The following is a 27,002-nucleotide window of genomic DNA, read 5'->3' as shown; positions in this document are numbered from 1 at the left end:
CTCCCAGCCCTGTTCGCCTGGCCCCTCCAGCTCTTCCTGTAGAGCTCAACCTAATGACTCCGTCCTCGGGGACACTTCAGTGACCCCCAAATCAGGTCAGGTCCCCTTGTGTGGTCTCTCACAGCACCATGCTCCTCTCCTCTTTAGCACTTTCTGCAGATGCAACTTTGCACACATTTGTGGGTTTCCTTGAGGGATATCTGTCTCCCTCCTCCGCTGGACTATAAGCTCCATGGAGGCAGGAATTATGTCTGTGTGAGCTCAAAACTATGTCGCTGAGGCCTGGCCCATACGAAACAGTCAATAAAAATTTGTTGGATGGATGATCTACACAGAGCTGTTTTCTGGTGTTTAACCCCAGGTTGAACGATGTGATCTGAGTAGCCTTGCCAGAGGGGTAAGTGACCTGCACAAGGTCACACAGCCAGTATGGCAGAGCCAGGATGAAAACCCACCCCCATGTCCAGGTGTCTCTATTTCACCATGCTGGCTTCTGCAGCCTTGGTTCCTTCTCCTTTTTCACATGGGGAGAGCCTAGTGCCATGTGGCCAAGGCCACAGAAGCCAGCTTTCTATGGAGTAGTCAATTCTGCCCAGACCCTGGCTGTAGACAGCCAAGTTCACCCCTACCTTCTATTTCACAAATGAACTGCTCCACAGAAGGGGGCCGGGGTGGGTGAATGTGGGTGATCCCAGTTCTGGGAGAACCAAGGGAACAGTCCTGCTGGCTGGATGGCAGGTCTAGAATCATCTCTGCAGAGGACAGGCTGGCATGTCATCACCATCCCAAATAGGGCCTACCCCTTTTCCAGGTGACCAGGATGGGAGGGAGCCACAGTGGCCTGGCCCAGCCCCATACCTCTGGCTACAGCCTTGCCAGACCTCCTGGGGATTTGCCTCTTCTGCCATGTGGTCATGCACATTTGTAGTGTTCATATCAGTCCATGGTTTCAAATATCTTCCAAGTACTTCCTGCCGGCATCCACCTTTGTCTCTAGCCTAGATATCTCCATCTGAATGTTTTCTAAGCCCTTTAAACTTGTCATGTTCAAACTGAACTCATCGTTTTCCCTCCTCACCTCACCCCAGGCTTGCTTCTCCTTGTCTTAATAAATGCCACCTCTACTCTCCCAGGGGCCCAAACCTGGGAGTTGTCCTGGACCTCTTTTACTCCCTTCCAACCTCCAGTCCCAGCCCCCATCCAGTCAATCTCCAAGTTCAGTCAGTTTACCACCTAAGTATTTCTGGAATCTCTCAACATCTCTCTTGGACCCCTCGAGCCTGTTCTCTGCACTTTAGCCAGAGTGAGGGTTTGCAAATGCAACTTTGTCCTTTCACTCCCCTGCTCTAAACCCTTCAGTGGCTCCCCACTGACCTCAGGACAAATCTCTTCCCCATCAAACTCCATTCCAGTGTTTAGTTCTTAGCCTAGAAAGTGCCTCCTCCAGGAAGCCATCCATGACCACCCCACCTTTAAACCTGCATGAGTGCCCCTCCTCTGCTCCATAGCCTCCTACCTGTCCATCACTACATTTATGAGGCTGTATCATGGTTTTCTGATTCCTTGTGTGTCTTCTCGACTCAAGGGAAGGCTTGTGGGAGCAGATCCTTGCCTGCCCTGGTCTCTGTGGCATCATAGCACCTAGTAGGCACACACCGAGACAGATGATGAATGAATGAAAGCCTTCAAGCTTCCCAGCGGCTACATACTTTAACCTGACAAGTCCTTGTCTGCTTTGGGGTAACTTCTTCCTCCTTCCCCTCCCTTGTTCTGCCTCCCTTGCAGTTCTGACTCAGACTGCACTGCCTCCTGGTCCACAGTTTCTGATAAGGAAAGCTGTCCTCTCTGCCCTTCCTCTGATGGTATCTCTCTGGCCAGGTGACCTAATTAATGGTCCCCAAGCTGTCCCAGCATTTCTGCACCTTTTCAAGATCACTTGTCTTTTTCCTTCCCTCTGAAACTCAGCTTTTCGCTCTGACTTCCATAAATTTTGCACATTTAATTCTCTGATGCTGTTCAACTTGGTGCATCCCAGGCTGAGCTAAGTCCCTGAAGTAATTTAGGTAACAGCTCAATTTTCTCATCTCTCCTTTCCTCTAATCTTTCCATTTCCATCATCACCTAGGAAGCTGTGAAAAATGAGATAAAAGAAGTGTTTTCTGCCTAAACCTACTTCTTCCCTTGCAGTTCTTATCTTGGTTCATGTCATCAACATTTACCCAGTCGCCTGAGATCCAGACCTCAGAATCACCATCCACTCCTCCCTCTACCTGTCCTCTCTATCTCTAGGCAGTCTCTAAGATTATCTGCTCTCATGCTGAAAAGTCTCTAAAGTCCAGCCTTCTCTGGCCACACTGCTACCACCCGGCCCTCACTGTCTCTCCCTTTCGGGACTAAGATCACCTCCTGACTGATTCTCCCTCCAGCCCCATGCCTACATCCATTCATCCATCCATCCATCCGTCTGTCTGTCCATCCACCTGTCCTCCAAGTTGCCTCCTATGATCTTTCTAAACCATGCATTGGTTAGCTCATAAAACAAAAAAAAAAACTAAACCCACTGCTGTCGAGTCAGTTCCAACTCATAGCAGCCCTACAGAGTAGAACTGCCCCATAGGGTTTCCAAGGCTGTAAATCTTTAGGGAAGCAGACTGCCACATCTTTCTCCTGTGGAGCAGCTGGTGGATTCAAACTGCTGACCTTTTGTTATGCAGCTGAGCGCTTAACCACTGTGCCACCAGGGCTCCTGGTTAACTCATACTTCTGCTTAAATAATTTCCATTATGACCCGCTGCCTACAGCAGGGATTCTCAACTCTGGCTGCACATTCAAATCTTTTGTTGTTGTTGTTAGCTACCATTGAGTTGGCCCCCAATTCATGGTGATCCATGCACAGCAAGATTTTTTAGAATCTTCTATAGAGTGTTTTAAAGAGTAGCAATTAATTGATCTTAGATGGGGCCTGGGTCTTGGTGTTTTTAAAAGCTCCCCAAGTGATTGTAGAGTCCTACCCAGATTGAGCACCATGTGGCCTAGAAGATAAAGTCCTGACTCCTTAGCCTTGTGTTCAATACCCACCGCAATCGAGGCCTTAACTTATCTCCCCAGCCTCACGTCCTACCAACCCTCCCTTACCATGCTCTGAATTACATCTCTACTGAGCTACTTCCCTATCTTTATACTCACCATTCCCTCTGCCTACAATTCCATTCTTTCTCTGCCCTTCTGTCCATTTGGAAAACTCTTACCCATCCTTCAAGACCCAGCACAAATATGACTTCCTCTCATATGTCTCTCTTCCATAGTATTTACTGTGTGTTAGGCAAATTGCCGGGCACTGGATGTGGTGAATAAAATAAGAACAGTCCTTGCTTTCAAAGATCTTACAGTCAGGTAAAGGGGGATGGGGGTGTGGGGGGGGTGGAAACTCCAAAGGCAGAGGCTCTCAGTCCTGAGTGTGCATCAGAACCCTCTGGAGGACTGGTTAAAATGCAGATGCTAGGCCCCACCCCCAGTGTTTCATGTTCAGTAGGCCTGGGGTGGCCCTGAGAACTTGCATTTCCAACAAGTTTCCAAGTGATGCTGATACAGCTGGCCCAGGAACCACGCTTTGAGAGTCCCTGCCTTAGCGTATGGTCAGAGGAGTCCTCTCTAGAGAAGCGTCTTAGTCTGCTACGGCTTCCCTGACAAAGTACCACAAACCGGGTGGCTTAAAACAGCAGAAATTTATTCTCTCCCATTTCTGGAGGCTAGAAGTCCAAAATCAAGGTGTTGGCAGAGCCATGCTCTCTCTTTGATGGCTTTAGGGGAAGATCCTTCCTTGCCTCTTCCTAGTTTCTGGTAGTTCCTAGCAATCCTTGGCATTCCTTGGCTTGTAGATGTATTACTCAAATCTCTGCCTGTGTCTTCAAATGGTCGTCTTCCCTCTGTTTCTGTGTCACTTCACCTCTTCTTGTAAAGACACTGGTCATATTGGATTAGGACCTACCCTTCTCCAGTATGACCTCATATTAATTAATAACATCTTCAAAGACCCTGTTTCCCAACAAGGTCACACTCACTAGTGCTGGAGTTAGGACTTCAACATGTCTTTTTGGGAGACACAGGTCAACCCATATCAGGAGTTATGACTGAAGCTGAGACCTAGAGGAAGAGAAGGAGGCAGTCAAGGGAAGAGCAGGGGCTAACGCATTCCAGGTGGAGGGAACAGCATGAGTGAAGGCCCCAGGTGGGAAAGAACTTGGCACAAAAGCAAAAGGAACTGTGTGACTGGCACACAGCACGGTAGGACAGCAGAGCTTTCTCCAACTTCTCAAGCAGAGTTGATGGTCAATGTGTGACTCCAATATCGCACTTTATCACCTTTCACTGTTAATTATTTTCTTCTGCCTCAACCACTTGACTGTGCATACCTCCAAGGCAGGGTCTGTGTCAAGGTCACCTTTCTGTGCCCCGAGCCTAACCAAGACCTGACACAAGTAAATGCTGAGTGATTTCTGGCTGGGTGGCTGAGTTTCAGTGTTCGGGCTCTTTCTCTAGGCTATAAGCAAAGAAGAAATCTGTTCATTTCTCCTACAGCAGCATGTCTCACGTGCTTCGCCTTCCTACCTTTCCCTCAGACAGTTCCCAACTATCCATCTTCTATCTAAACCAAGTTCCCTTCTCCTAAATTCCTCCCACCTTGACAGATTTTCAGCCCATTCAGTGACAGAAAGAAAAATTGCTGTTCAGTGACCCTTCTTCACCTATCCTTCCCACAGCCTGGGAGTTGGGAGGGAGGGTGTTGGAGCCCAGAGGCCCTCAGGGCTTCACTGTCTGGCACCCGCATGTGACTTTGGGGTGGATGATGCGGTCATGGTGAGAGTCAGCAGAGTTCTCTTCCCTAAACATGCTGATGGAGTCCCTGGGTGGGCAAACGGTTAAAGTACTCGGCTGCTATCCAAAAGATTGGAGACTTGAGTCTACCCAGAGGCAACTCAGAAGAAACGCCTAGTGATCTACTTCTGAAAAATCAGCCATTGAAAACCCCATGGAACACAGTTCTACTCTGACACACATGGGGTCACCATGAGTCAGAATCAACTCCATGGCAACTGGTAACTGGTAAACGTGCTGATAGAGAGGCTGCGTTTCCTGAGAGCAGAACTGTGGCCAGTTCCCAGAAGTGGCCCAGGCTCAAGGGCAGGGCTAGAGCAGGGTAGGCCTGGTAGGACCCTTAGAGGATGCCACCCTCAGCTGATACATGGGCCTCTTCCCCCACATCCTGCCTTTCCAACCCTCCTGCCAGCACGGGAAAGTGGAATAAGGGAAAAACACAAGGGTAGAAGATAAGAACTATAGGTCAGATACTCCATGTGGCAAGAAAGGATTATTGATTTGACTTTTGGTTTTGGTTTTGATTTTGAGTTGCCCTCCCTTCTTCCTTCCTGGAGAATAATGTATGTACATCCTAACAGAGGGGTCTTTGGTAGAGTGTAGGTAAGAGACAGATATCCTCCTGTGTCATTAGTATCCTAAGCTTTGGGAAACAATGGGATAGATCTGTGGTTCTCAAACTTGAGAGCATCAGAATCACCTAGAGGGCTTGGCAGAACTCAAATGACTGGGCCCAGCCCCAGAGGTTCTGATTCAGCAGGTCTGGGGTGAGACTTGAGAATCTGCATGTCTAACAAGTTCCCAGGTGATGCTAATGCTGCTGGTCTGGGGACCACATTTTGAGAACCACGGTTTTGTCATAATACTTAGTGTATGCTAAGAATCTATCAGTCATCATAGGACAAAGGTTTAATTGTCTTGGATATGCCTTCCTCAAAGTGTTGTTGTTAGGTGCTGTCAAGTTGGTTCTGACTCATAGCAACCCCATGTACAACGGAACGAAACACTGCCTGGTCCTGTGCCATTCTCACAATTGTTGCCATGGTTAAGCCTATTGTTGCATCTACTGTGTCAGTCCATCTCGTTGAGGGTCTTCCTCTTTTTCGCTGACCCTCTACTTTACCAAGCATGATGTCCTTCTGCAGGCACGGGTCCCTGCTGATAACATGTCCAAAGTATATAAGATGAAGTCTCGCCATCCTCCCTTCCAAGGAGCATTCTGGCTGTACTTCTTCCAAGACAGATTTGTTGATCCTTCTTGCAGTCCATGGTATATTCAATATTCTTCACCAACACCATAATTCAAAGGCATCAATTCTTCTTCAGTCTTCCCTTTTTCATTGTCTAGCTTTTGCATGTCTATGAGGTGACTGAAAATACCATGGCTTGGGTCAGGCACACCTTAGTCTTCAAAGTGACATCTTTGCTTTTTAACACTTTAAAGAGGTCTTCTGCAGCAGATTTACCCAATGCAGTATGTCATTTGATTTCTTGACTGCTGCTTCCATGGGCGTTGGTTGTGGATCCAAGTAAAATGAAATCCTTGACAACTTCAGTCTTTTCTCCATTTATCATGGTGTTGCTTATTGTTCCAGTTGTGAGGATATGCATTTTCTTTATGATGAGGTGTAATCCGTACTGAAGGCTATAGTCTTTGATCTTCTTCAGTAAGTGCTTCAAGTCCTGTTCACTTTCAGCTAGCAATTTGTGTCATCTGCATATCACAGGTTGTGTCATCTGCATATCACAGGTTGTTAATAAGTCTTCCCTCCAATTCTGATGCCCTGTTCTTCTTCATACAGTCCAGCTTCTCGATTATTTTACTGTAAGTAGCTTTCCTTAACCCCTTCTCCCAAACACAGATCCCTTGCTCCTCTCCCCTAGCTCCATCAAGGGGCAAAGCCATGTATAACCTAGTTTCTAGGAAGCCAAGAGACAGAATCTGATATCTGGGGAAGAGCAAAGGAGTTAAGAGTCTGAGGGGCTGGGGCAGGCAGGGAAGAAGAAAGGAAGTGTCCATTCTTTGTTCTTTCTACTGCATAATTCTAGAAAGCATACAAATAGTTCAAACACAATTGGTCTCGTATTTCTTAGCCCCAAGAAAGGCAGGTTTTTCTCAGAAGAGAGACGTGCGTGTAGCAAATGCTAAATTCAGTGGAAGAATAGAATGAGATAGGACTTAGTGTCAAAGACCTGGGTTTGGGCCCAGCTCTGCTAGCTACATGACGTTGGGAGGATCACTTCACCTCTCGTGGCCTCCATTTCCTCAGGTGTAAAATGTGTCATAGTAAAACCAACCTTGAAGGGAGGCTGTGAGCGACAAAGAGCTGAGGTGTGCAACAGTGTAATAACTTATAGATGACAGTCCACATGAAGCCAACCGGAGCTGCTTTCGTTTCCACAGAAAGGACCAGTACCTTCTCTCGCCCGTGAACTGTTGGTATCTGGTCCTGCATCAGACCAGGCGGGAGAGCCGAGACCATGCCACCCTCAATGACATCTTCATGAACAATGTCATCGTCCGCCTCTCCCAGATCAGTGAGGATGTCATCAGGCTCTTCAAAAAGGTGAGCAAGCGGGCCACCCCACCTGCCCTGATCTATACCCCAGGCTGGTCACGGCAACACTGTGCCAGCCAGGGTAGGATATGGTTTGGGGAGATAGGTCCAGGAGGGCAGGGTGACTGTCTGTGGCAAGTGTGTTGAAGGGTACAAGGGGCTGAGCACTAGACTTTGCACCCCAGATCCTGAGCCTGAACCCTGAATATTCCTTTTAAAGGCTATGTGATCTCAGCTACTTCAGCAACCACCACCGCAAAATAAAAAATTTTGTGTCATTAGGTAAGTAATACACGTTTACTGTAGGAAATCTGGAAAAACAGGGATGAGTACACACACAGAAGATTAAAATCGTCTGAAATGTTCCCACTCAGAAGTAATCACTTTGGTGTTCCAGACATTTCTATATATACATATGCAAGTATATTTTCTATGAGTGCTTATATTTATACATTTTCTAGTGTACCTACACATTTTTCCCAAATGAGATTATAGTATACTTATGATTTTACTATCTGCTTATGTCTCCTACCAATCTATTATAAAATTTTTCCATACCAATAAATATATTTCTATAACATTTTTAATAATGACATAGTATTTCATTGTATATTGTTGTTGTCGTTGTTGTTGGGTGTCGTCGAGTAGATTTTGACTCATAGTAACCCCACGTGACAGTAGAACTGACCCATAGGGTTTTCTAGGTTGTAATCTTTATGGGAGCAGATTGCCAGGTGTTTCTCCCATGGAGCCACTGGGTGGGTTAGAACCACCAGCCTGTCTGTTAGCAGCCAAATGCTTAACTGTTGTGCCACCAGATCTCCTTTATTTCATTATATAGATGTGCCCTAATTTATTTAACCAATCTCTTACTGTTGAGCACTTAGGTTATTTCCATTGTTTTACCCTTATAAATAATGCTGCTGTGAGCTTCTTTTTCTATACACCTTTGTCACAACCACTGTTGTTCTCTTAGAACCGGTTTCTGCAACAGGAATTTTAGGGTTGTAGTGACTTTGAGGGAGTTTGGGGTTGATCAAGGAAGAAGATAGAACACGAGGTAGCAGTGCTGCACACTCAGCTATTTATTGGGGCCAATGCATTGACAGCTGCATGCAGGGGTGGTCCCCCACAGCCAGAGGTCTTCCAGGGGCTGGTGGCTCAGGGAACCACCAGAAGGGGCAAAGAAACCCTGGGGGAGAGGAGAAAAAAGGGGGAAGGAATACTTATACCAATGCAGTGTAATTCATCAGCAAGGCGGGGAGTCTCCGGGTCAGAGAGTGCTAAAGGATAGACACAGCTGGGGCTGTTTATACCTACAAGGTTTTATCGTATCTAGGGCTAGCAGATGTTGGGTGCAGTTTATCGGGGTAGGTAAAGCAAGGAGGCTCTAAGTGGCTAAAAATCTGCTTATTTGGGCCATTTAAAAAATAATTAGATGTGTAAAAATCAGAGTCTGGAACCAGTGGGCTTTTTGGGCTATCAGGCCTCAGCTTGCTATGAAGAAGTAAACAACCTGGGGCCAATACATAGAGGCTCATTTATATAGCAAGGGCCAAAAAATACCCTCATTTTTGAGGCTTTTGATGGTGTCTCCAATTGATTTCTGAAGGGTTTTGCCATTTAAACACCCAGAAGCTGAGTGTGGAGGGAGAGCTAATTTTTATGCACCCCCCCAGGGGTCTCTGTATCCCGAGCCCTATGTGCAGTGCCTGGCACCTGCGAGGTGCTGTGTAAATGTTTGCAAAACTGAACTTACTTCTGTGAACCTCGGTTCCCTTGTCTGTAAAACGGGCAAGTCACCAAGCCTCTGTGAACCTCACACTCTGTCTATAAAATGGGGTTAAACCCAACTACTTCCCAAGGGCAGTGTGAGGGTTAAATGAAATGGTGCATGTGAAGGAGAGAGGCATTATTGCAAAAGGGTTCGGGGTGTGGTCTCCGGGTCCAGAATTCTTAAATTCTTGGGTTCATAATCCTGGTTCCGTTATTTATTAACTGTGTGTCTTTGGGTGTGTTACTTAAACTCCCTGTGCTCAGTGTCTTCATTTGGGAAATGGGGATAGAGATCCCCCCAGGGCTGTTGTAAGGCCTGGAGAGCAGCACCTGACACTTACTAAGCCTTCAGTGAAAGCTATTATCATATGAATGTAAGGAGCTATTGGTTAAAGCGCTCCACTGCTAACAGAAAGGTGAGTGGTTCGAAACCACCAGCAGCTCTGTGTGAGAAAGATATGGTAGTCTGCTTCTATAAAGATTTACAGCCTTGGAAGCCCTTTGGGGTCACTATGAGTAGGAATTGACTCAACAGCAGTGGGTTTATAAGGGTATATTATTACTAAAAACGAGCCCTGGTGGTGCAGTGGTTAAGCACTCGGCTGCTAACCAGAAGGTTGGTGGCTGGAACCCACCAGCCGCTCCGAGGGAGAAAGATGTGACAGTTTGCTTCTGTAAAGATTTACAGCCTTGGAAACCCTATGGGGCAGTTCTACTCTGTCCTATAGGGTTGCTATGAGTCGGAATCAACTCGACGGCAATGCGTTTGGTTTTGGTTTTATTATTACTAAAATAATCTAGTTCATCTCTTCTTGCCAGGTGCCAGTTTTAGGGACTTGGTGACCTGGGATTGCTAGAAGCACAAGGGAGAGGAAAAATTAATTTAAAATATAATCTCTCCATTGTCTGGATTTGGATTATCCACCTGAGGGTTACTTGCACAGCAAAATTGCCATAGTCAGCTCATTTCTTCCTGCTACACAATATGCTTCTGGTCTCCGCCTGAGGCTGTGCTTATTAATATTTGCATTAGCAAACATAATTAGGAAGGTAATCAAAGCCCAAAACCTACTGCTGTTGAGTCAATTCCAACTCACAGCAACTCTATAAGACAGGGTGAAACTGCCCCATAGGATTTCCAAAGCCGTAATCTTTATGGAAGCAGATAGCCACATCTTCCTCCCTCGGAGCAGCTGGTGGGTTTGAACCGCTGACCTTTTGGTTAGCAGCTGGGTGCTTTAACCACTGTGTCACCAAACCTCCTTTAGGAAGGTAAATACACTGAAAAAAAAAAGAACTCAGTGCTTTCCAGAGCCCAACTGAAGTGATTCAGATGTCTGTAAATTTGGACTATTGATCCCGTCACAACCCCCTGCCTGCCGCCGCTGTCACATCTTTTTTCCTGGGTGGGAGTGACTCACAGAGAAAGGGTCAGCAGGGCCTTCAGGAAATGAAGGGTCTGTTTCTTGAGCTGAGCCCTGAGACAAGTGAGATAAATCTTTTCAGTTCTCATTTAGGTTGACAGCAGCCTGCCTTGTGATGGAGGTTAACAGGGTGGAAAATAATGAAAGAATGTCTACAGCTGAGCTTCTGGCTGCCTCGTTACCATGCCCGGAACAAAGGCAACGACCCCAACCCCCATGGGCTGGGAGAAAGACAGGAGCCTGGTCCTTACTGGCCCATTTAGCCTAGCCTGGCCCCTTTGTGTGGGATCAGTTATCTGTAATCTCAGAACTGAGGTTTGGACTCCTTAGGTAAGAATAGTTCCTGCAGACCTCAAAGCAACTGTTCTTTCCCCTTATGGAGGCTGGTCTCTGGTCAGACTGGAGGACGAGAACCTCACTCACCCCATTTTCCAGATGAAGAGGTAGAGCCTTGAAGGTGCAAGGAGAACCCAGACTTGGCGACTTTCAGCCCCTTGTCATCGCTGGTAGGAGGCAGTGTGGCTGGGCTTTTGGAGTCAGTGTCATAACTGCCTCTCACTGACTGTGTGAGCTTGGGCAAGTCTCTCTGAGCCTTAGTTTTCTCATCTGGGAAATGGGGAGAATAAGAATGCCTACTTCGGTGGGCTACTTTGAGGAATAGAGTAGGTCAAGTGACCAGAACAAGCCTGGCATACAGTAGGTACTCATTATTAAATGGTATCTCACTTGCTAGTGATCTCTAAGAAGGAACCCCCCTGCCCCTTATTCCTGATCTGGAGTTCTGGTGCTCGGGGTTGGTCTTCCTTGACCACCCCCCTAAGCCACTGTGGTCTGCAGGAAGGGGGTAGTTCCCAGGGGGAAGGCGAGGGGGCCCTTTATGTGCCAGTCTTTTGGCTTGAGCCTAGGGCAGCTGCCCAGGTTCTCGGTCATACCACTGATGCTGGATGCTGTTTGCATACCTTTTCATGATTCTCCATTTTTGCTTTTGCAGTGGAGTCTGTTCCTATGAGTACAGGCAGCCCTTCAAATTCCAGAAACCATTTTAGGATTCGTTTGGACAAATGGGCTTATGTATGCAGGTAGACCTTGCTTTAAGTGTGAGATGAGGATCAGCCATAACAACACAAAATTGAACAAGATCTTGGAGGCCATCTGTAGTGATCACGACTCTTATGGTCACATGTAACAGAACCCAAGCTCAAATGGCTTTGGAAAAAGGGGAACTTACCAGCTCTCCAGAGAGAAGCCTGGCTTCAGGAATGGGGGCTTTAGTTACACAAATGATGTCATCAGAACTCAGAATCTTTGCAGCTCGTGGCTCTAATTTTCTGTTTTCCTTTTTTTTGTGTGTGTGGGGGTGGGGGACACTTTCTTAGTCTGTCCCTGTATGATAATCAGATGGTCCCTGTCAGCTCAGGCTTACATCCTACCTGCTTCAAGTCTAGCAGAAAGTGAGCTCTCCTTTTCCCCAGAGTTGGGTCTTATGGGCTGTGATTGGACCAGCACGGGACATGGTGCTCTCCTGAAGCTGTGCCTGTGGCCAGGGAGACACAGTTCTCTGACTTGGGAAACATACCCAAACCTGGAGCCAGATGTACACTCACCTCCACCTGAGCCATGGGGCTGAGAATGGGTGGGGGTGGGACCCCCGGAAAAATAGAAGAAAGGCCTGGTACTCTACTTCTGAAAAAAACAGCCATTGGAAACCCTATGGAACACAGTTCTACTGTGACACACATGGGGTTGCCGTGAATCAGAGTCAACTCCATGGCAACTAGTTGGTTTCTTCCAAGAAGGGAGAAATAAAACTATATTGTCCAATAGGCCCTCTATTCCAGTCCTTTTATCATCTTCCACAGAGAGTCGTGCTCCTTCTTGTCTGCTAGATCCCTTCCTCTGCTAAATCTCTCTCAATAAGGGGGCACTCATGACCTCTTAGGACAGCTCATTCCATCTGGGGACAACTGTGATCAATAGAAAATTCTCCCCAAAGATGAGGTAAAATCCTACTGTGTTTCCACTCATAAGTCCTGGACATACCCTCAACAGTCACACACATCAGATCCACGTGGAAATCTGCCACTTGCTCAAAGACCGAAATCATGGCTACCCATCTAAGGCTTTCCCATCTCTGATGAACATTCCAGGTCCCTTCATTTGTTCTCGTGACTTGACTGCATTTTCTTCCTGACTGTATCACTCTCCCTAGTAATGCTCCAGGTCTTCTCTGGCTGGCAGAAGTTACTATTTAGAACCAATCAGAATATTCTAGGAGGGTCTGACTAGTTCAGAGTAAAGCAGAGCTACCTGTGTTGTTAGCTGATGTCCAGTCAGCCCTTACTCACGATGACCCCATGCACAATGGAACAAAACGCTGCCTGGTCCTGTGCCATCCCCGTGGTCAGTTGCAGATCAGACCATCGTGATCCACAGGGTTTTCATTGGGTGATTTTTTGGAAACAAATTTCCAGGCCTTTCTTCCTAGTCTGTCTTAGTCTGGAAGCTCTGCTGAAACCTGTTCAGCATCATAGCAATGCACAAACCTCCACTGACAGATGGGTGGTGGCTGCACATGAAGTGTTTTGGCCCAGGATAGAACTTGCGTCTCCAGCATGGAAGGGAAGAATGCTACCACCGAACCACCACTGCCCTTAGGGCTATCTACACTTTGATTTCTAATGATGAAACCTCTGAAGGCATTTGGCTTTTTAATGATAACCTTACCACACAGTCGACTCACTGTGAGCTCCCAGCGAGCTAAAATCCCTAGGTATTTTTTGTACCAACTGTTTTTTTTAACCAATCCTATGAATTCTGCATTTGTGTTTCTTTGTATTTGCTCTTTCAAAACTTCATTTTACTAGATTCTAGTCAAATGAGATCAGTGTCCTCATGTAAGTGATTTTTCGAGCAGAAACAGGGTAACTTTTCCAAGAGGTCCTAATTCCTCCTCTGTGAGAAAAGCCTGTTTTGTAACTTCTCCACATTTCCTATTTCTTCTGTGTGTCAATGGTTTTGCCCTGTGCTTGATTCTTTTCAGCCTTCTTAGTGGAGAGGTAGAAAGCAGGGGAGAGAGTTGAGAATGAGTTCACAGTGGAAGTGACCCTTTGGTTGGGTGTTGAAGGATGAATAGGAGTGTGTCAAGGGAGAAAAGGAGGTTGGGAGTTCAATGTTCAGAGAAAGACCAGAACACAGTGGGTAGAGTATATCATGATGGAAGTCAAAGACATCTCAGAACAGAGGCTGCAAAATGATGGCCTGCAGCTGAATTTGACTGTCAAGTGTAATCTGCTTGGCCCTTACTATGTTAAGAAAAACTGAGACAACATTTAAAATGTGGGAATTTCACATAAAAGTCTGAATTTCGTGTTTCTCTTAAAAAATCACTTAGGTTCACACTTGGCAGTAGTGAGCTGGAACTGAGTAGCTGAGGAATGAATATATGAGTTATCATGGATTGAATTGTGTCCCCCCAAAATATCTGTTAACTTGGCTAGGCCATGATTCCCAGTATTATGTGATTGTCTACCATTTTGTCATCTGATGTGATTTTGCTATGTGATGTAAATCCTATCTCTATGATGTTAATAAAATGGGGTTAGTGGCAGTTGTGTTAATCAGGCAGGACTCAATCTACAAGATTAGGTTCTGTCTTAAGCCAATCTCTTTTGAGATATAAAAGAGAGAAGTGAGCAGAGAGACATGGGGACCTCATACCACCAAGAAAGCAGCACCGGGAGCAGAGTGTGTCCTTTGGACGCAAGGTTCCTGTGTGGAGAAGCTCCTAGAACAAGGGAAGATTGATGACAAAGACCTTCCTCCAGAGCTGACAGAGAGAAAGCCTTCCCTTGCAGCTGGTGCCCTGAATTTGGACTTCTAGTCAATTAAACTGTGAGAGAATAAACTTCTGTTTGTTAAAGCCATCTACTTGTGGTACTTCTGTTATAGCAGCACATGAGTCTTAGAAGAAATACAACCAGAATGCTACTTAGAAGTGAGAATGATGAGATTTCAGCTCGCTTACTTTGGCCATGTCATCATGAAAGACCAATTGCTATAAGAGGACATCATGTTTGGTAAATTAAAGGGTGAATGAAAATGAGGGAAACCCTCCATCCCTCCATGAGATTGACTGACATAATAGCCACAACAGTGGACTCAAACATACCAACTATCATGAAGATGGCACATGACCAGGAAACATTTTGTTTTGTTACTGTAATAGTGACGTGGGAGCAGTGATGTCTGACCTCCTCTAACTTCACAAAGAGAATCAAGATCAACAGCCCAAGGCTGATTCCTATGAGGCAGAGTTCAGACATACCTCCTCTCTCTGCCATCTTTACCAATTCTGACACCAGGCATCCCTCCCATGGCACTCTACTTCTCTGCTGAGTTCAATAATTCATTGCAATGGCCACACACAACTCACAGACAATACGGACGATTATGGGGTTTATTAGGGAAGTAACAGGTTACAATTTAGGTTCAGAGACATTCAGGATACAGGTCTTCATTCAATAGAGCTTCTTCTCAGCCATGCTTGCAGGCACGCCTCTCTCTGGCCCTCTACCTCTGCCTTGCTTGGGCAAGTGTTACAGCCCTCTTTTAGCTCTGCCAATAAATGCCCCAAAGGCACCCCGCTCTGCCAGGAAGCCTTGGCCTGAAGGCACTCGGCTTTCTCACTCTGCCAGTCTCCTGCTTCTGCTGCTCTTTCTATGCCACTGCTTCTTGCCATCTTCAGTGTTACAGCTCTCTCTCTCTCCCAGTCTTCTGGTTTTAGGAGCTTTTCAGTGCAGGGATCCTGGGTCCAAAGGACGCACTCTGCTCTTGGCTCTTCTTCCTTGGTGGTGGTGAGATCCTCTTTCTGCTCTGGTTGGCTCTCTTTTAAGCCTAGCAGGATGACAAAACTGACCAATCCCCTTTGTGGGCCACAATTACCTTATTTGCACAGTTCCACACAGTTACTTGGGTGGGAGTTACAGGACCATGGCTAGAAGGGCCAAATTAAATAATTCGTTGCACTGCAGGTATACATAAGGTGCCTTGAAGTAGAGCCAACTGAATGGCAACTAATAACAACAACAAACATTGTCTCTACTGCGCCATGGTCCCTCCTACCATCTAGTGTAGTATACACTCTTGGCTTCTTGATTTTACCTCCTAGGCCCTTTATGCATTTGAGTTTGTGGCTTCATCTTTAAACATTATCTACCAGTAGTTCTCAAACTCTCCATGTGGCAAGATGGGACTGTTGATTTGGTTTTTGGTTTTGGTTTTTAATTGCCCTTCCCTTTTCCTTTCTAGATAATAATGTATATACACTCTTTACTGAGGCTAACAGAAAGGGTCTTTGGTAAAGTGTAGACAAGAGTCAGTTATTCTGTTAGCACAGTGGTGCTAGAATAATCTCCCGTTTCATTATATCCCAAGCTTTGGGAAACAGTGGTATAGATCTAAGGTTCTCAGATGTGAGCATGCATCCAAGTCACCTGGAGAGCTTTTTAAAACACAAATGACAAAAGGGCCACATAAACCAGAGACTCCATCAGCCTGAGACCAGAAGAACTGGATGGTGCCCAGCTACCACCAATGACTGCCCTGACAGGAAACACAACAGAGAGTCCCTGATGGAGCAGGGGAAGGGTGGAGTACAGAACTCAGATTCTAGTAAAAAGACCAGACTTCATGGTCTGATTGAGACTGGAGGAGCCCTAGAAAACATGGCCCCCAGACTCTCTGTCAACCCAGAACTAAAGCAATGCCCGAGGCCAACTCTTCAGACAAAGATTGGACTGGACTGTGGGACATAAAATGATACTCATGAAGAGTGTACTTCTTAGCTTAACTAGATACATGAGACTAAATGGGCAGCTTCTGTCTGGAGAAGAGATGAGAAGGCAGAGAGGGTCAGGAGCTGGCTGAATGGACACGGGAAGTCGGGTGGAAATGAGGAGTGTGCTGTCACAGTATAGGGAGAGCAGTTAGGGTCACATAACAATGTATGTATAAATTTTTGTATGAGAGACTAACTTGAATTGTAAACTTTCACTTAAAGTACAACAATAAACACACACACACACACAAATGGCTGGGCCCACGTCCACAGTTTCTGACTCAGTAGGTCTAGGGTTGGACCTGAGAATGTGCATTTCTGATCAAAGTTCCCTGGTAATGCCAATGCTGCTGGTCTAGAGACTACACTTTGAGGATGACTTATCTAGTCCAACCTCCTTGTTCTACAGATGAGGAAACTGAGGCTCACATCTGGTAAGTGGCAAAGTGTGACCCCAAACCCAGTTTTCTGACTCCAGGTCCAGTACTGAGTCTACTAACCAATGTAGGGCTCCAGCTGGGAGGTTCTGTCTGCATCTTGCTTGCTCTTCCTTCCCACCCCTGCTACTGAGACTGGGCATTGAAGCCCTTTCCATTCTCAGCCCCATTCTGTGTTCTTCAGCTTCCCTAACAATAGCCATCCATTATTCCATGCTCTGATGCCTGCAGAATTTAATTACTTGCCCAGGCCGTGAAGCGAATGTGATTGTTGGGAGCAGCAATGTTCTGGAGGAAGAGCTAATGAGGAAAGACTCTTAGCAGAGAAGAGAGAGCGTTTGGGAGGCTTGTGTTTGAAAGCAGCCATTCACTGTGTGTCAACAAGGGCTTGGTCTTGAGTGAGTTTTTTCGTTCCCGCCTCGAAGATGTCCATTGCATTTCATAAATAAATCAGTGCTTTTTTGTCCAGTAATTGCATTGCTTTGTAACTGAGATCAAAAGCACCAGTGGCCTTGAATTCAAAGCTAAGCTTATTTATTTTTTGGTTGCAAGAGAGAGTGAGAGTTTGCATACTGGAGGGTTCAGCTATGAGGCCAGCAAGGAGAGAGAGAGCAAAGTGGGCAAACTGCCAATGGAAGATGCGCCTTCAGCCAACCACCACAATCTCCCAGGGAGATGAAGTCACGACCCATCGCTCTGCCAGCAGAGCCTGCTGAGCTGGTCAGCATCAGGCATTCCCAGCTCATTCGATAAACATATAACCAATAAAAAGCCAGTTGCCGTCGAGTCTGCTCTGACTCATGGCGACCTCACGTGTGTCAGCGTAGAACTATGCTCCATGGGGTTTTCAATGGCTGATTTTTTTTTAGGAGATCACCAAGCCTTTCTTCGAAGGTGCCTCTGGGGTGGACTTGAACCTCCAACCTTTTGGTTAGCAGCCGAGCTTGTTAACCATTTGCACCACGCAGGGACTCTCAATAAACACATATTAGTGCTCTAATACAGTAGGTAAATAATAATAATAGATAACAAACAATTATTGAGTGCTTAGTATGAGTGCTTAGTATGTGCCAGGCTCAGGGTAAGCATCCTATATACGTTTAATTCTTAAAGCCTAAGAGGAAGAAGCTATCATTCCCATTTTACAGATGAGGAAACTGATGCTGATAAATGTGGAGCTGGGGTTTGAATCCAGATGTGTTTGGCTAGAGCCCATGCTCAATGGTAAAGGCAGGTGCCAAAGAAGATAGAAATGGATCAGACCCAATGCCTTCCTGCAAGGAGGTTACAGTATAATACATACAATATACAGTAAGTATGGAAGCTAAAATAGGTGTGGAGCAGTAAATTAAAATACAGAAAAGAAGAATGATCATTATCACAGAAGTTAATTCAGAGGGAGGAGAACTTCTAATCTGGGCTGGGAAGCTCAGGAAAGGTCTGTGTGGGAAGGCAGCACTTGAAATGAGCCTTAAGGGTTAGGATCTCTCCCAGTTTGTGTTCCAGGTCACAGACCCTGAGACGGCAATTACGGTGCAGGGAGAGTTGTATTAGGGAGTGCTCTTGGGATCACCACCTGGAGAGGAAAGGGATAAAGCAGGAATGGGTAAATGGAGAAGTTGGGCTGTGATACAGTTGCATTGAAGGCCTCAGCTGACTGGGAAGCTGTGAAGCTGGGATGCCTTTCATAGTTGTCCCAAGTTGTCAATCAGCCATCAGATGTGGACTGCCTCTGGAAGGAAATGTGGACTTGGACAGATGACTCTTCAGCTAAGGCAATTCCCAAAAAGGGTCGACAGTTGAGGGCTGTCTGACAGCAATACACCCAGGAGCTGAGGGAAGAAGTCTTTCAGTATCAAAGGGGATCTGAGTGGTGCAGAATCATTGTCTACAACAGATAGGCAGAGATTTGGAAAAAAATAAGAGACAGGATTCCAGACCAAAGCAAAGGTTGATGGGCAGAAAATTCTGGGCCCTATATCGTGAACAGTAGGCTGGGATTGCACTCTAGTACAGTGGTTAGGTTTAAGAGCAGATTCTCTGGCTCAAATCCCTGTTCCCCCACTTTCCAGCGACGTGAACTTGGCCTGACTCTTAGACACTCTGAGTTTTGTCATTTTCAAAATGGAATTAATAATAATAAAATAACAATACCTACTTCATAAAGTTATTGTAAGAATTTAAAATGATGATATAAAATGCCTACCTTGTACACAGTAAGCAATCAATAAATATTAGCTGTCATTATGATGATTAGTGGGATTTTGAGAAGGAATATAGTGAGAATTAAGAACAGAGGTGGAGTGAAGGGATATTTTATTCAGGGTGCACAGGCTAAATGAAGGGTCAGAAATAAGAAAATACACTCACAGAACCACTCAGTGATTAGTTCTAAATGATGATGGTCTTGTCTCTTCTTTTCCCATCTCATTTCTTTTTCTTGACTTAGTACATTGGCTAGGACCTCCATCCAGTATAGTGTGTTGAGCAGTGGGAGAAGGGGCATCCTTGTCTTATTCCTGACTTTTATAAAGCATGCTTCCAACTCTTCACCATTTAAGACAAAAACTCTTAGCAAATTTGGAATAGGAACTCTTATAGCCTGAACCAAAAACCAGAAGCAAATATCATACTTCCTACTGAAGAGAGTCCAGCAAGATGTCTGGTTACAAGATCAATAGACAAAAATTAATAATGTTCCTGTGTGCAGGCCACACTCAATTAGAAAATGTAATTTAAATGCATATATTAGAAAACAAGAAAATTAATATCAGTAATGCTACAAATTGATGTCATTAATGCTACAAATTAGTTACATCCCAGAAGTTTTGATAAATGATGTTTTCATTGTTATTCAGTTATGAATATTTCATAATTTCCATTAGAATTTCTTCTTTGCCCCATGAATTATTCAGAATTGTGGGTTGAATTTTTTTGTTTTGTTTCAAAGATTTTTTTAAGCTTTCTATTTGTTTTTAATTTCTAAGTGTTTTTCATTGTAATCAGAAAATATGGACTGTAGGATACAACTTTTTGGTATTTGTTGGGGCATTTGCCCTAGCGGATATCAAGAGTTCCTTGAAAGGGATAGTCAGTAAAGCCGGTAGGACTGGAGCAGGGCTGGACAGACTGATCATTGGGACACACAGAGAGCCCAGGAGCAGAGCCCTCAGTAAACAGGAACCCAGCATATGGCAGCGGTGCATTACAAATAGAGGGAAGCAATAGTCTATTCAGTCTGTGGGGCTGGTTCAGTTGGTCGTTTGTCTTGTTCTTATTGTTTGTAGGAGCTGATTCTATATTCTTTCCCTATATTTCTCTCTCTCTAGTTTTTATATGGAAAAAAAATAAGGCCTCCACCTTAGGCAGTTCACAAAAATATATTCTAGATGGATCAAAATGCTAAAGGTGAAAAGCAAAATGTTAAAACTTTTGGAAGATATAGGAGACTATATTTAAAAGTTTGGGGTAGGGAAAGGCTGCTTAAAGAAAACACACGAAAGCATAAACCATAAAGGAAAATATTGATAAATTCCATTACATAAAAATAAAAAAATCTTCCATACAAAAAAAGGCTCAATAAATAAAGTGAAAACTCAAACAGCAGACAAGGAGAAGATATTTGGCATGCACAGGATCAGTACAAGGTTAATAATATGCAGAATATAAAATCAGCTCCTACAAATTACTAAGAAAAAGATAAACAACCCAATAAAAACTGGGTAAAAGATAAAAATGGGTCGGTGTCACAGAAAATGAAACTTAAGTGGTCCAAAATACAATATGCTTATCTTTACTGGTAATCAGGAGAAGGTAAAATAAAACAAGATGAGATATGATTTCATTCCCATTAGACTGATAAACATTTTAAAAGTCTGGAAATATTAAGTGTTGGCAATAGCCTGGACAACAGGGACTCTCATATCCTCCCAGCGAACATGTACATTGGTCCAGCCCCTTTGGTAATAATTGGACAGTATCTATTAACAAGTGAAAGAAGAGGTACAAAACCTGTGACCCAGCAATGCCACTTCTAAGTATGCTGTTGTTGTTAGTTGCCATCGAGTTGACTCTGACTCATAGTGACCCCATGTGCAACATAGTGACCTCTTGCCTGGTCCTGCGCCATCTTCATGATCATTGCCATGTCTGAATCCATTGTTGTGGCTATTGTGTAGTGCATTCCAACCTAGGGTACTCATCTTCTAGCACTATATCTGTCTTAGTTATCTAGTGCTGCTGTAACAGAAATACCACAAGCTGATGGCTTTAACAAAGAGAAATTTATTCTCTCATGGTCTAGTGGGCTAAAAGTCCAAATCCAGGGTGCCAGCTCCAGGGGAAGACTTTCTCTCTCTTCGGTTCTGGAGGAAGGTCCTTGTCATCAATCTTCCCCTGGTCTAGGAGCTTCTCAGCAAAGGGACCCTGGGTCCAAAGGATGTGCTCTGCTCCTGCACTACTTTCTTGGTGGTATGAGGTCCCCATGTCTCTCTGCTCACTTCTGTCTTTTATATCTCAAAAGAGATTGACTCAAAATACAACCTAATCTTGTAGATTCAGTCCTGCCTCATTAACATTAATTGCCTCTAATCCTGCCTCATTAACGTCATAGAGGTAGGATTTACAACACATAGGAAAATCACATCAGATGACAAAATGGACAACCACACAATACTGGAAATCATGGCCTAGCCAAGTTGACACACATTTTTGGGGGATACAGTTCAATCCGTAACAATATATAACAATATTCTGTTGTGATCTATAGGGTTTTCATTGGCTAATTTTTGGAAGTAGATAGCAGGCCTGTCTTCCTAGTCTGTCTTAGTCTGGAAGTTCCACTGAAATCTGTATACCATGGGTGACCCTGCTGGTATTTGAAATACCAGTGATATATCTTCCAGCATCTTAGCAACATGCAAGTCACCACAGTATGACAAACTGACAGACAGGTGGTGGACTTCTGAGTATAACCTAAAGTTGGTCTACTATATCTGCATGTGCACAAAACCTTGTACAAAGATGTTTGCTGTAGTAGTGTTTGTAATAAGCAAACAGAAATAACCTAAATGTTCCATCATTAAGGGAATGATTAAATAAGCTATAGAAGTAAGCTAATATACCCTGTCCTCACTTATCAACATGGTTAGGTTCCAAAGACCATGTCGTTATGCAAAAATGGAGGATGAACACATCAGATCACAAAATGGAGGACGACTACATCATTACATAACTGCCAAATTATATCATTACATAACTGCCAAACCACTGAGAATCATGGTCCAGTTAAGTTGACACATAACCTTATCCATCACAGCTGGTGTTACTCTCGTCTCATATGTTGGCATTTGTTACTGCCAGACATCTCTTGTTAATGAGCAGAATAGCCAGATATTAGATTTTTTTAACTATTGTTGTAAATGCGAGATGTCGGATAATGAGATAGTCGATAAGTGAGGAGTAGGTGTACAATGAAATATTATATATCAGTTAAGATAAAGGAACCAGATCTACAGGTATCAATGTGAATAAAACTTGAAAACATAGTCTTGGGTGAAAAAAGCAAGGTACAGTGTGGTACTTTTATGAAATTTAAAACACAAAACAGCAGTTTGTATTGTTTGTAGCCACCTATCTTAAATAAAACTTTACAAGTGTGGATGAGAATAGAAAGGAAGGACAGGAGAGATGGATGGATGAGTGGGTGGGTGGATGGGTAGAAGGATGAAAGGTATGTAGATGAATGGATGGATGGACGAGTATGAATATGTGGTGCATATATATGTGTGGATAGAAGAGTGGACAAATTTTGAATTGTCGGTGCAGTCTTCATTGACGTTCCTTATGGACATTCACAAACAATGCAAATGAAAGAGAAGATCAAGTTATAAAGTCAAGGAGGTTAAAGTGATGTCTCAGGTCAGTGATTCAGCAGTAATAAGTGATAGATAATGTTTTGAATCCAACAAATAGGCTCATCAACACCATATTCACCTTCACAATAGTGCAGAGAGGGAGAAAACAACTCGGAAGTGAGCAGCTTCAGGTTTCTGTAGATACTGGCTTTCCAGGAAGACGGCCTTCTCACAGTGTCCCAAGTGTGCAAGCTCTCACCCCACCCTCAACCATCACTGCTTATCTGTGAGTCAGAGATTCATGCATAAGCATGTAGACTGGCATCAGAGACACAGTCAAGGAAGATTACATGTGGGTGTGTTCTGAGTCCTGGCGATTCAGCGCAGCATTGCACACTATTTCCATCCACCTTGGCCTGGAAGCCAGGGGCAGGGGCCTGGACTTAGTTGCAGATAGTGAGAAGTTCTGCAAAACGGCACTGGGCAGATGTAGTATGTCATCTTGTATTTATGGTAATCCGAAGTAGAGCCTTGTCAATATTAGTATGATTTTATGCCGAGGCAGAGGTGAATCCATGCTTTATAATTATTTTTAAATGTTTGGGAAAAAATTTTAAAGGTGTATACAGTGATAGCTTTCCCAATGGAGGCAACAGAGCTAGTATCACATTTATTAGCTCTGTGATCTTGGGCAAATTACTCACCACCCCCTGAGCCTCTTTGTCCTTATCTTTAAAGTGGGGTTAATAATGTTGTTCGTTGTCACAGAGTCGGCCCCTGATTCATGGTGACCCCACGCACAGCTGAACGAAACGCTGCCCAGTCCTGTGCCATCCTGCTGATTGGTTATGATGGGACAGTTGTGATCTGTAGGGTTTTCACTGGCTGATTTTCGGAAGTAGATCTCTAAGCCTTTTTTCCTAGTCCATCTTAGTCTGGAAGCTCTGGTGAACCCTGTTCAGCACATAGCAACACACAAGCCTCCACTGGCAGATGGGTGGTGGCTGCGCATGAAGTGCATTGGCTGGGAATAGAACCTGAGTCTCCTGCATGCGTGGCTAGAATTCTACCACTGCCCCCCTGGGGTTAACGGTAGTGCCTTGCATAAAGGGCTGATATCAGGCTTAAATGAGCTATCGTCTGTAAAGCAGTAATCATTGTGCCTGGTACATGCTAAGAGATCAAGAAATGATAGCTATTTTTGTTTTTATTATTCATAATAAGTATTATCAGTAGTAATAGTATTAAGCACTATTGTTGATGATAGTAAGTAGTAGTATTAATAATAGTATTTAGTATTGTTAGTAGTGATCCAGAAACTCCTACCCTGACCACGTCAGGTCACCTCTTCACAGCCATTCAGAGGTATCCTGGGACTCCCTCTGGACTGTTATTTTAAGCATTTCTGAAAATGCAAATGAGGGCTTTCAGAGTGAACAGGGTCCCAAAGAGACGCTGGAGTAATTACAGGGGAAGGAAGATAACAGGCAGGGTGCGGGCTCACTGCCTCGGGCCATTGCAAGGCTGCCAGCTAGGCGTCAGTGGGCCCCACCTCTGCCAGCAACATCCGATTAGTGGTTCCAGAGCCTTCCTTTTTCCTTGTAGTATGAAATCCCAGCCTGGCAACAGGGAGAAGAGTTCAGGACTCAGATCTGCTTTCCACCCTCTTGCAAAGACAAACAGAAGGAACATTTGGAATTGCAGCCAACAGGAGACATAAATTAGTCTGGGAAGGGGAGGAAAAGAAGGGAGGTGTCCAGGAGCAGATAAAGGAAGGAGATAATGGGAGAGGAGAAACACAACAAGGGTCAGGATGGAAGGCGGGGCAGAAACTAAGCTCAGGATGATGTCCAGAGGCAAGGAGTGGGCATGTGACCGAGAGCTGACAGCCCAGGCATTGGCTATCTGTGGAGGAACAGTTACCCAGCCAGCTGTCCAAGCCGCTGAGCTCAGGGCTGAGCTGATCTTCCGGGATAGACTGTAGAAGCTGATCCCTCTGAGATGCACCTTTTAAGCCTTTGCTTGCAGATGAAGGCACACTCACTTTCGGAGGTGGCCAGTGCTTCTGTATTCAAATGGGGGAACATCTGTGGGCCTTGAGTTTTGTTATTTGGTGAAAACAAGCTGAAATGTGGAAAAGCAGTGAATGGTATTGGCCAGGGTCTAGAACTGTAAGAGACAGAGTTTTTTGTTTGCTTATTATTGTTCGTTTTGAAGCCCATAAATAGATAAGAACATTATTTATTCAAGCAAAGCGTGAGGAAAGAGAGACGGAACTTGATGCAGCAATGTTTGACGAGATGGGAGGAGAGAGGTCTGGAGGCCCGCCATGGATAATTGAGAGGTGACAAGCTTCTTACAGGGAGTAAAAGATGTCCTTACTCCTGCCTCAGACTTTTCCAAAGATTGTTTGGGGTGGTCTCCTTTAGAGAAATAAATGGGGGCCTTGTCACTATGAGTCGGGATCAACTCGACGGCAACAGGTTTGTCATTAAAACTCATCACTTCAAGAGAGTCTTGTTTGTTAGACATAGGGTTATTTTTTAGTCCAGGAGTGATCCATCTTTGAGTTGGTTTGGGAGAGATGAAGACATGCCCTTTAAACAGAGAACTTTTCAAATATAACTCATAAAGTCCTGGGACCCACAGAAATGTTTTCAAGAGTCCCCCCCCCCCCCAAAAAAAAAAAGCATGATTAATACTTCATTTGAAAACCAAATCAAGCACCCTTGGCAACATTTTCATGACAAAGAAATCAATTTCACTCGGGAATTGTCTCATGTCAAGAAAAGTTTCATCAGCGATCCCGTCTTGTTATGAATGTGTGGTTTTGTTTGTTTGTTTGCACAGAAATGAGACTTAGAGGTGGCCACCTTTTGCCCCTCTCTACTTTGTACTGCTTCTGCATATCAACTGGAGTCCCTGGGTGGTGCAAACTGTGAATGCACTCAGCTGCTAACTGAAAGGTTGGAGGTTTGAGTCCCCTTAGAGGCACCTTGGAAGAAAGCCCTGGTAATCTACTTCCAAAAAATCAGCCATTGAAAACTACGGAGTGCAGTTCTACTCTGTCACACATGGGGTTGCCGTGAGTTGGAATTGACTTGGTGGCAGCTGGTACTGGTCTGTGTGTCAATGAGCTCATCTGCAGCCCTTTGTGGAGCACCTTCTGTGTGCAGGCCTTCCTGATCAGCGCTATGGGAGACACCATGAAGCCAAGGTCCCTGCCTATAAGGAGCCTATGCTCTAATTGTTCAGAAATTTGTCCTTCTGCAGGAACTGTTTGAAAGCTGGTGCTTGGGGAAGGGTTTTCAGAAGGCGATCACTCTCAGGGGTCATTTTGGTATTTTCAGACTTACATAAGCATGGCTTTATGTTGATATTCTTTCACATAAGTGAAAATGAAAATTTATTGGATCCTTTAACTAAAAAGTCCGAGATAAATCCTGTTCAGGCATCACTAGATCCAGGGACTCAAAGGCTGTTGTCGAGGCTCTGGCCCTCTCCTCATGGTGGGCACAATGGCTGCAGGCAGCCCAAGACTCCTGATGTCCTAGCTTAGCAACCCCAGAGGAGAGATGATGTTTGGGAGTGTGGTTATTAGAAAGTTCCCAGGGAAGATTCTTATTGGCTCAGCCTGGGACATGTTTCTATCTCTGACCAATCACTGGCAACAAAGGACTGGGGCTCTCTGTTCAGGCCTGGGTCCCATGCCCAATAGAACATCTTGTGTGGCAAGGCAAGCAAGAGTCAGTCCCACCTATATCTCACCTTCTGTTATCAGAGGGAGGAAAGGAAAAACAAGAGATGGTTATCATGGCTGATTTTTTTCATAGCAGGGCAGGGTAGATCAAGAAGGACCAGGGCTTAGAACTAGACTTGCCTGCAAGTAAGGGAGGGTGGAGTGCCAGGGATACAGATTCCTACACAGGTGATGAGAAAGGTAGATGGTGTCCAGGGGGCACATCCTCCTTTGTACCTTTCTTGTAGTCTGTCTGGATTCATCTCTAGTACAGCATTGGAATGGCTTCTTTTCATCTGAATGTGTCTCCCACTGGGCCCTGAGGAAGCATACGATACTAAGTCATTACAATGGACCAACCAAAAACTGAATCCTGGCTCTGCCACTTTCTTGCTGTGCATCCTTGAGTAAGTCACTCAACCCTTCTGAGCTTCCCCTCCTCATCTGTCAAGTGGGAATAGCAATAGTACCTACGTTGTATATATTATTATATAGGGGTGAT

At 44.8% G+C, this 27,002-nt stretch overlaps 1 protein-coding gene across 2 annotated transcripts in view; it reads left to right on the top strand.

The window, feature by feature from the left end:
• Positions 1–27,002, top strand: part of SRGAP3 (SLIT-ROBO Rho GTPase activating protein 3) — a 301,121-nt gene that overhangs the window by 162,203 nt on the left and 111,916 nt on the right. For both annotated transcript variants that reach the window (XM_004368295.2, XM_004368294.2), the window contains exon 3: positions 7,280–7,442. In XM_004368295.2, the coding sequence (XP_004368352.1) occupies positions 7,280–7,442 (163 nt within the window). The remainder of the gene's footprint in view (positions 1–7,279; positions 7,443–27,002) is intronic.

The sequence above is a fragment of the Trichechus manatus genome, unplaced genomic scaffold, assembly GCF_000243295.1.
Source record: "Trichechus manatus latirostris isolate Lorelei unplaced genomic scaffold, TriManLat1.0 scaffold00001, whole genome shotgun sequence".
Taxonomy (NCBI): domain Eukaryota; kingdom Metazoa; phylum Chordata; class Mammalia; order Sirenia; family Trichechidae; genus Trichechus; species Trichechus manatus.
This window is presented reverse-complemented; position numbering and strand designations above follow the sequence as displayed.